The 11,213-nt window shown below is 39.7% G+C and overlaps 1 protein-coding gene across 1 annotated transcript in view; it reads left to right on the top strand.

Moving 5' to 3' along the window:
* Positions 1–329: 329 nt before the first annotated feature.
* LOC115232687 overlaps positions 330–11,213 on the top strand; it is a 58,660-nt gene continuing 47,776 nt past the window's right edge. The window contains exons 1-2 of the mRNA XM_029802717.2: positions 330–401; positions 4,689–4,796. Coding sequence (XP_029658577.1) covers positions 399–401; positions 4,689–4,796 — 111 coding nt within the window. The 5' untranslated portion in view covers positions 330–398. The remainder of the gene's footprint in view (positions 402–4,688; positions 4,797–11,213) is intronic.

Below are 11,213 nucleotides of genomic sequence, written 5' to 3'. Positions count from 1 at the left end.
CGTCAACTTTGTCTCTCATTCTTGCAGGGTCGATAAAATAACTACAAGTCAAGCACTAGGGTCGGTGTAATCGACTAGCCCCTTCTCCCAAATTTCCAGGTCTTGTACCTGTAATAGGAAAGATCATTGTTCCAAGTTTTTACATTCTGAGTTCAAATCCCGCTACGTTCAACTTAGTCTCTCTTATCCCAACCGGGTTGATAAAATAAAGTACTAGTCCAGGCTTGGGGCTGGTGGTATCGACTAATCTTTCCAATAAAAAATCTTTGTCAACAGTGATAAATAACAACACAGTAATTTTTAGAAGTTAATTATATTCTTTCTCTTTTTTAGGTAATAACATCGCCAATAAAGCAGTGCGGATCTGTTAACAAGGAAGCTCTGACTACATACATATAATGGTACGTTCGTTACATTAATATTTCATTTATACTCGTTAGGCGTGGCTGTGTAGGCGCAGGCGTGGCTGTGTAGGCGCAGGCGTGGTTGTGTAGGCGCAGGCGTGGCTGTGTGGTAAGAAGTTTGCTTCCCAACCACATGGTTCTGGGTTCAGTCCTACTCCGTGGCATTGGGTGTCTTCTACTATAGCCTCGGGCTGACCAAAGCTTTGTGAGTGGATTTGGTATACAGAAGCTGAAAGAAGCTCGTCGTGTGTGTGTGACCACTTGTCAACCGGTTTTGATGTGTTTATGACTTTGTAACTTAGCAATTCGGCAAAATAGAACGATAGAATGTATACCAGGTTTAAAAGAATAAATACTGGGGTCGATTCATTCGAGTAAAAATTCTTCAAGATGGTACCTCAGCATGGCCGCAGTCTAATGATTGAAACAAGTGAAAGATACAAAGATGTCAGGTTATGTCCGTGCGGCCCTGATAAGCCTTCAGAAAGGAAAGGGTGCAATAGTTTTTATTACGGAGCAAAGCAGGATTATGATCTGATGTACCAGCGTTTGGTAATCAGTAACAAAATTATTCCTAGGAATCACGGATTTTGCCTCGTCCTTAGGAACTCTAAAGAGCTTGTCAGTGTAAACAAAGGAATATGTAATGAATAAAGGAGTGGACATAGAAAAGATCTGTAGTATCAGATATATTCAGATTGAAACATGTCAACTGATGTTGAGAAGCAAGAATCTAATGCATGTATGGATGACTGTGCACACACACACACACACACACACACACACACACATTGTTGTATCTCGGTAGGATCACTATATCAATAATAAACACACGCACTGTTTTTTTCTTTCATTTTGTTTTTATATTTGTCAAATGGTTAACAAATGAAAAATAAAGAAATGAGAAAAAAAAGCTGTGTGTATTGTTTATTATTGGCATAATGACCTCCCGAGATACAACAATATATGTTTCAACACAGGAGTTCGCATCAAGAATCTTGTAAACCAAATACTATATATATATATATATATGAAAGAAGAGAAGGTTGACAGGTACTTCTAAGTTTCGACTTACTGGCCATCATCGGACTGTTAGATGACGGGTGGTAACCCGATATTTATAAATATGTACTCTGCTACAAAGTTTAATGTTCAGTTGTTTTTATGTGTAATTTTATATGAAAACGGTGATACACACATTGGTAAGTAGCTACACATATGTTTAGCGGTATTGAAAGACAAAATGGAACGCTTCTGGTGAGGCAAATAACAAAGATCCTGCACTGATACTATGTATATGGGAAAAGACATCTTAGTTATCATCCATGCAGTCCCATGTAGCTGCAAGCAGTGGTAACAGTATAAAACTGATGAGTGTTCAGGCTGCTTCCCGGTATCAGGTCATCTTCTTTATGTGTGTGACGGGTAGCTAGCTGCAGCTGCAGGAGTAGTTGTTATTTAAATTGTTGCAGTCGTATACGACGAAAAGGGTGTAAAGAAAGACCTAGTGTTGAAAGGGGAATAGACCGAAGCAGACTTAGCCTGTGGTTAAAGTGTTGTCACCTTTGCTGTCATGTCAGTTGGATGGTAAATCGCCAACTTCTCTAAATGAACTCTCTATGTCTGCTTATATTGTGGAGGTAAGCGGGTGATTTAATGAGAAGTCGCGAAGAACCTTCGAAACCAGTTTTCCTGCCTCCATCTCAGATAACATAATAGAAATAAGATAGAAATAAGCCGAGATCCGTCATTCGCGAATCGAAAGATAAGATTGGATCTCGGCAATATTTCTGTTCATGCCACTAGTCATCCTTGATCGAGGATACCTATTATCAAACGTCTGGCATCTGTGACCATCTAGTCTTGTTAAGAGTTATCTCGGAATGTATTTAAGATGGTACCGTGTGATTTTAGTAAGATTAGTGTAGCTATTTCTAGCAGGTCGAGTGACCAGATAGATGCTCCTTTGTTGGTTTAATGAAATATAATATTGCATGGTAGGACAGAAGTGCTATGTGGTATAGAATAATAGATTCATCCTCTTTAAGTTGTTTGACGATGGTCCACATCGACCGGCTGGAGTTGTCATCAATGATGTCTTGAATCTACTGGACGACTTTGACCATCCTGATGATGTCTGGCCGCTGAGAATGATTTCTTTTTCTTAGCCAAGAATGATATCTCTCCGTCATATGCCTCTAAGTGTTTTCCAATCCTGAGCACAATGTACCCTATCACTTGCAAGAAGGTAGCGATCCCCAAGCCGCTGTGATTGACAGCTGGAACCACGAGATGACGGCGGGCCTATTCATTTACTGTATCATTCTGGGATCTACTATGTCGATATTGTTAAAGTGACTGAAATAGATATGAGAAGGTTAAAAATTAGGCACGACTACATAGCATTGCGTTATGTTCTATTCTATGGCCTACTCAAGTTTGTTTACAGATAATGTATATGATATGATATCATATAAGATACAGTCTAATATAGCATAATAATAATCTATATGTATATGTGTGCACGTGCATGTATGTTCACACACAAATACACGCTTAAATATGGATACATAGCTCCCATCTAAATGTATGTAAATAAGTTTCTTATTTGGGTTAAATATTTAATACTGTTTATGTGGAGGCGCGTGGCTTAGTGGTTAGGGAGTCAGCATCAAGATCGTAAGATTGTGGTTTCGATTCCTGGACCGGACGACGCGTTGTGTTCTTGAGCGAAACACTTCATTTCACATTGCTCCAGTCCACTCAGCTGGCGAAAATGAGTAATGCTACGATGGACTGGTGCCCCGTCCAGTTGGGGAGCGCATACGCCATAGAAACCAGAAACCAGGCCCATGAGCCTGTCTAGGCTTTAAAAAGGGAGCATTTATATTTATTTTCTTATTTAATACTGTGTAGTGTAAAAAAATCACTCTAAGACATTTGCTGCTAATTGTGTGTGTGTGTGTGTGTGTGTGAATATGCGTTTTATATTTTTTAGATTTGAGCTGGCAGAATCGTTAGCACGCCGGGCGAAATGCTCAGCGGTATTTCGTCTGCCGTTACGTTGTGAGTTCAAATTCCGCCGAGGTCGACTTTGCCTTTCATCCTTTCGGGGTCGATAAATTAAGCACCAGTTACGCACTGGGGTCGATGTAATCGACTTAATACCTATGTCTGTCCTTGTTTGTCTCCTCTGTGTTTAGCCCCTTGTGGGTAGTAAAGAAATAGGTATTTCGTCTCCCGTTACGTTCTGAGCTCAAATTCCGCCGAGGTCGACTTTGCCTTTCATCCTTTCGAGGTCGATAAATTAAGTACCAGTTACGCTCTGGGGTCGATGTAATCGACTTAATATCTTTGTCTGTCCTTGTTTGTCCCCTCTTTGTTTAGCCCCTTGAGGGCAATAAAGAAATAAGAATCGTTAGCGCGACGGACAAAATGCTTCGTGCATTTCTTCTGGTTTTACGTCCTGAATTCAACTGTCGCCGAGGTCGTCGACCTTACCTTTCATCCCTTCAGGATCAAAGAAATAAGTACCAATTGAACACTGGGACCAATGTAATCGATTTGTCCCTTCTTCAAAATTTCAGAATATTATTATTACTATTGTAGTTATTGTTGTTGAAGGCTGCGAGCTTGGCAGAATCGTTAGCATGCCGAGCAAAATACTTAGCGGCATTTCGTTCATCTCTATATTCTGAGTTCATATTACGCCGAGGCCCACGTTCTCTTTTGTCCTTCCGGTGTCGATAAAAAAAGTACCAGTTGTACACTTGGGTCGGCTTACCCACTTCTCCGAAAATGGCTGGCCTTGTGTCAAAATTTGAAATATATTTAGGCATATTGTTGTTGCTGTTGTGTGGAGACGCAATGGCCCAGTGGTTAGGGCAGCGGACTCGCGGTCATAGGATCGCGGTTTCGGTTCCCAGACCGGGCGTTGTGAGTATTTATTGAGCGAAAACACCTAAAAGTTCCATGAGGTTCCGGCAGGGGATGGTGGTGATCCCTGCTGTACTCTTTCACCACAACTTTCTCTCACTCTTACTTCCTGTTTTTGTTGTACCTGTATTTCAAGGGGCCGGCCTTATCACTCTCTGTGTCACGCTGAATATCCCCGAGAACTACGTTAAGGGTACACGTGTCTGTGGAGTGCTCAGCCACTTACACGTTAATTTTACGAGCAGGCTGTTCCGTTGATTCGGATCAACCGGAACCCTCGTCGTCGTAACCGACGGAGTGCTTCCATGTTGCTGTTGTAATTTTTTGTCCTTTTTTTTTGTTTTTCAGAACCACTGTAATTCGTCCGACATCACACACGATGACCAATTTAACATAATCGGGGATAGGTTACAACAATTAAAGAGACTGTTACCGTTACTACATTTTCACAGTTTGGTGAGTTATTTTCCATATTTATTTTTTGTTTTGTTTTGTGCGCGCGCGTGCGTGCGTGTGTCTATCTTATGTTTGATGGATGACATGAAGTTGTTGTTGTTGTTGTTGGTGGTGGTGGTGGTAATGGTTCCAAATCGGCACTGACAGAACAATATCTCGTATAAGCAAAAGTACCCCAGATGTTTCTTACTTTTGAGAACGTCGGCAAAGCATGGTTATTGCAAAGTTGCCTTTTTCTGGATTCTGTTGCACACATTGACCGGTTTCTCAGCAATTCACATTCTAATGTACTTAAACTTGAATCATGGAAATATAGTTTCTCTCAAAACCACCAGAGTACATAGTACAGTAATTACACACACCAAGGAACCAATTTTACAACACTTTACTTTTCCGATGCACAATCACACGACTGAAGTTTGCTGTGTGTTGTGTGTATGTATATATATATATATATATATATATATATATATATATATAATATATACTTTGATACTTTGATAGGTTTCGGCCATTATTGACCCAGGTCATGTCTAACTTAATAGCACCCCCTGTATATATATATATATATATATATATATATATATATATATATATATATATATATATATATATATATAATATATAATTAATCAATATAGGGTGGCAAAAAATTTCGTAGAATTTTTTTGCCACCAGCGGCCTAGTGGGAAAAAATTAAATAGTTATAGACCATTTATAAATTCAACAGCAAAATCAAGGAACGGCCATAATAGGCCATTCACCCACTAGAAATAACAGCCAAAGCTTCAACCGCAAAACAACATTAATTCCGCAAACCAGGAGAAAATTAAAAAAAAAAAAAAAAAACATTTACCCTGTAGTTCTTTATACGATGCACCGTTTCATCTATTGTTTAATGGTAAACTAACCTGATTAAATTAAATTAAATTAAATCAAGCTAGTCTTCCATAGGCCGATAGATTCGTCAGTAAAGAACAGCCAGATCGGAGCAGATATTTACACGAGGCACTTCTATCACTGTCTCGGCAATATCTGACCTAAAATTTTCAAATCATCGCACTCGCGCCAAATTTATCGGCAGCAAATATAAGCCGCCGATTCCATTACAGAATTAACCAGAAAATTCATAATTAATCAATATAGGGTGGCAAAAAATTTCGTAGAATTTTTTTGCCACCAGCGGCCTAGTGGGAAAAAATTAAATAGTCATAGACCATTTATAAATTCAACAGCAAAATCAAGGAACGGCCATAATAGGCCATTCACCACTAGAAATAACAGCCAAAGCTTCAACCGCAAAACAACATTAATTCCGCAAACCAGAGAAAATAAAAAAAAAAAAAAACATTTACCCTGTAGTTCCTTATACGATGCACCGTTTCATCTATTGTTTAATGGTAAACTAACCTGATTAATTAAATTAAATTAAATCAAGCTAGTCTTCCATAGGCTATCGGCCTATGGAAGACTAGCTTGATTTATTTAATTTAATTTAATCAGGTTAGTTTACCATTAAACAATAGATGAAACGGTGCATCGTATAAGGAACTACAGGGTAAATGTTTTTTTAAATTTTCTCCTGGTTTGCGGAATTAATGTTGTTTTGCGGTTGAAGCTTTGGCTGTTATTTCTAGTGGGTGAATGGCCTATTATGGCCGTTCCTTGATTTTGCTGTTGAATTTATAATGGTCTATGACTATTTAATTTTTTCCCACTAGGCCGCTGGTGGCAAAAAAATTCTACGAAATTTTTGCCACCCTATATTGATTAATTATGAATTTTCTGGTTAATTCCGTAATGGAATCGGCGGCTTATATTTGCTGCCGATAAATTGGCGCGAGTGCGATGATTTGAAAATTTTAGGTCAGATATTGCCGAGACAGTGATAGAAGTGCCTCGTGTAAATATCTGCTCCGATCTGGCTGTTCTTTACTGACGAATCTATCGGCCTATGGAAGACTAGCTTGATTAATTTAATTTAATTTAATCAGGTTAGTTTACCATTAAACAATAGATGAAACGTGCATCGTATAAGGAACTACAGGGTAAATGTTTTTTTAAATTTTCTCCTGGTTTGCGGAATTAATGTTGTTTTGCGGTTGAAGCTTTGGCTGTTATTTCTAGTGGGTGAATGGCCTATTATGGCCGTTCCTTGATTTTGCTGTTGAATTTATAAATGGTCTATGACTATTTAATTTTTTCCCACTAGGCCGCTGGTGGCAAAAAAATTCTACGAAATTTTTGCCACCCTATATTGATTAATTATGAATTTTCTGGTTATTCCGTAATGGAATCGGCGGCTTATATTTGCTGCCGATAATTTGGCGCGAGTGCGATGATTTGAAAATTTTAGGTCAGATATTGCCGAGACAGTGATAGAAGTGCCTCGTGTAAATATCTGCTCCGATCTGGCTGTTCTTTACTGACGAATCTATCGGCCTATGGAAGACTAGCTTGATTTAATTTAATTTAATTTAATCAGGTTAGTTTACCATTAAACAATAGATGAAACGGTGCATCGTATAAAGAACTACAGGGTAAATGTTTTTTTTTTAAATTTTCTCCTGGTTTGCGGAATTAATGTTGTTTTGCGGTTGAAGCTTTGGCTGTTATTTCTAGTGGGTGAATGGCCTATTATGGCCGTTCCTTGATTTTGCTGCTATATATATATATATATATATATATATAAGAAATACAAAAAATGGGACAAGAACGCAAAACATCTAGACAGCTAGATGATATAAAAAAGGGACAACAAAACATCCAGACAGATGATACAAAAGAGGGACAAGAAAAAATACGGACCGGTCATTCGAAGTTTTCTTTCTTCAGTCGAGTTCCAGATTATCTTTGCAATTTCGGTTGGTTATACTCGAGATTGCTCCATTCTGGCCATACCCAAGGAAAAGCTAAGCTAAGAGTATTAGATTCCTTGGAAGAAAGCAGCGAATGTATACGAAAACAAGAACGAAAAAAACGGAGAAATGGTACACAAATACAAATGCAAATAACAGGACATTAACAACAGGTGTCTTTCGACTAAGGACGAATTAAATTAAGCTGGCGTGTGTGAAAGTGAAGCCTAGTATCCTAATCTCAAATGATCTTTCACGGAGACTACACAACTATAAAAGTACCAAATCAACATAACCAAAGCTAGACATCTTCCTCAGTGTTAGAAGGTACTTTAACTCTGATCAGCTGCTGAATTTCTTCAAGAATAAGCACGAATCACGCCTCTGGTGTGGTGCTGCAGTTTCATGTATGCACACCTAAGATTGCTTCTCTTTTAAAAATATACAGAAGAAAGAAAATGTAAAAAAAACAAGGACCATATCCATCTCATTGGTTAAGACTGCCTTCACCGACAACTTATAACAACTTCTTTACTGTCTGACTCTTCTATCGCTCCTCCAACGGCTCTACTCACTCTGAACAGGCAAGTTGAATGTTATCTCCATCCAACCCCAACCTAACATCATTTCTCCCAATATCTCACCTACTAAAATCTAGGCGCAGGAGTGGCTGTGTGGTAAGTAGCTTGCTAACCAACCACATGGTTGCTGGTTCAGTCCCACTGCCTGACATCTTGGACAAGTGTCTTCTGCTACAGCCCCGGGCCGACCAATGCCTTGTGAGTGGATTTGGTAGACGGAAACTGAAAGAAGCCTGTCGTATATATGTATATATATATATATATATATATATATGTGTGTTTGTGTGTCTGTGTTTGTCCCCCTAGCATTGCTTGACAACCGATGCTGGTGTGTTTACGTCCCCGTAACTTAGCGGTTCGGCAAAACAGACCGATAGAATAAGTACTGGGCTTACAAAGAATAAGTCCCGGGGTCGATTTGCTTCGACTAAAGGCGGCGCTCCAGCATGGCCGCAGTCAAATGACTGAAACAAGTAAAAGAATAAAAGAATAAACCCATTACCCAATCTTTCTACTCCAGAATGTATTCACCTGAAATTTCTCCAAGTAAATAAAAAAGTATGCTCAAATTATTGTCGAGCATACAAATATAGCTGAGCATACGAGTTGGTTTTGTCACTAAATCAACTGATCACAGTATGAATGGAAGCACTCCGTCGGTTACGACGACGAGGGTTCCGGTTGATCCGATCAACGGAACAGCCTGCTCGTGAAATTAACGTGTAAGTGGCTGAGCACTCCACAGACACGTGCACCCTTAACGTAGTTCTCGGGGATATTCAGCGTGACACAGAGTGACAAGGCCGGCCCTTTGAAATACAGGTACAACAGAAACAGGAAGTAAGAGTGAGAGAAAGTTGTGGTGAAAGAGTACAGCAGGGATCACCACCATCCCCTGCCGGAGCCTCGTGGAGCTTTTAGGTGTTTTCGCTCAATAAACACTCACAACGCCCGGTCTGGGAATCAAAACCGCGATCCTACGACCGCGAGTCCGCTGATCACAGTATAATGAAACCGTATAAAGAAATCTGAAGATAATTTCATTTAGTTTCGCCAAACCATCCCTCAGCTAGTGATAATTGCAGATTATAATTCAACTGTTTAAACATTGAAACAGTTTGAATCAACGAAAACTTGTCCATGTACTAGTTAGTCTATGATTAAGGTTGTTTTTTATTGGCTTCTAATTTTGGCACAAGGCCAATAATTCCTGGGGAGTAGGTAAGTCCATTACATCAATCACCAGTACCCAACTGGTTCTTATTTTATCGACCCCGAAAGAATAAAAAGGTAAAGTCGTCCCCGGCAGAATTCGAACTCAGAACGTAAAGAATAACGCTAAGGATTTTACCCGGCGTGATAACAATTCTGCTAGGTCGCCTTCTTAGTTACCAACTATAATATTAACGAGCAAAACCAATGGACGGTGCTGAGTTGTCAAACATTTAAACCAAATTTTCTCAAAACAACTTGTCCGACCGTCCCATAGGCATCCCCTTCAAGAAACACTGATTTAACCTAAATTTGAGACACCAAAAGAAGAAATAAAGATAGACTTTTTTTCTATTCCAAGAAAAACGATTTTACAAATGCACGTTCCCACGGCTTTATCGATCGCATTCTCACCTGGAATCGATTTTGGTCATTTTTTCAAGACTTATACACGCCCTGATACCGTCGGTATCTACATATCAATAAGGCGGCGAGCTGGCAGAAACGTTAGCACGCCGGGCGAAATGCGTAGCCGTATTTCGTCTGCCGTTACGTTCAGAGTTCAAATTCCGCCGAGGTCGACTTTGCCTTTCATCCTTTCGGGATCGATAAATTAAGTACCAGTTACGCACTGGGGTCGATGCAATCGACTTAATCCGTTTGTCAGTCCTTGTTTGTCCCCTCTGTGTTTAGCCCCTTGTGGGTAGTAAAGAAATAGGTATGTGCATATCAAATTTGAGCGCAATCGGATGGAGGATGCCCGAGATCTTAGAAGACACACACACACACAGACGGAACGGATTTTATATAATAGATTATAATTTCTACAAGGGCAGTGGATAGGCTATTAACAAGTACATGCTTTCAAAAAGTGTGTATATGTGGTGGTGGTGGTGGTGTATGTTTGTGTGTGGAGGGGGAGGGTTACACAGAAATCGAGTGAATGGAAAGTGACAGCATACACTGTATGCATGTAAATGATAAAGTTCCGGGAGGGGAACTGCCACCTAGAGCCCATATATTGGAACCCTGCAGATCCAGGATTACTTTAGAGTAGCAAGAGCATGTAGCCTCAAACACGATTAAATTTCACTGACAGAATTCAACAGATGGCAAGATTGGTTATCATTGAGCGCGCTATCAAATATTAAGTATATTATTTACAGTATCATGTGCATATTTGAAAAAAATAACCGAGGCGCAGGAGTGGCTGTGTGGTAAGTAGCTTGCTAACCAACCACATGGTTCCGGGTTCAGTCCCACTGCGTGGCATCTTGGGCAAGTGTCTTCTGCTATAGCCCCGGGCTGACCAATGCCTTGTGAGTGGATTTGGTAGACAGAAACTGAAAGAAGCCTGTCGTATATACGTATATATATATATATATATATATGTGTGTGTGTGTGTGTGTTTGTGTGTTTGTCCCCCTAGCATTGCTGGTGTGTTTACGTCCCCGTCACTTAGCGGTTCGGCAAAAGAGACCGATAGGATAAGTACTGGGCTTACAAAGAATAAGTCCCGGGGTCGATTTGGTCGACTAAAGGCGGTGCTCCAGCATGGCCGCAGTCAAATGACTGAAACAAGTAAAAGAGTAAAAGAGATTACGAGCATGCATGTATAGAAATTATACACACTAGCATTACCATATGCGCCTAATAGAGACACATACGTATACATACAGTAGTTAAATTACATATGGATGCCTGTGTATTTATGTATATTATTGAGATATATTGATACATTATGCGCACGGAAATGTGTGTACATT

Source organism: Octopus sinensis, linkage group LG2 (assembly GCF_006345805.1).
Source record: "Octopus sinensis linkage group LG2, ASM634580v1, whole genome shotgun sequence".
NCBI lineage: Eukaryota > Metazoa > Mollusca > Cephalopoda > Octopoda > Octopodidae > Octopus > Octopus sinensis.
This window is presented reverse-complemented; position numbering and strand designations above follow the sequence as displayed.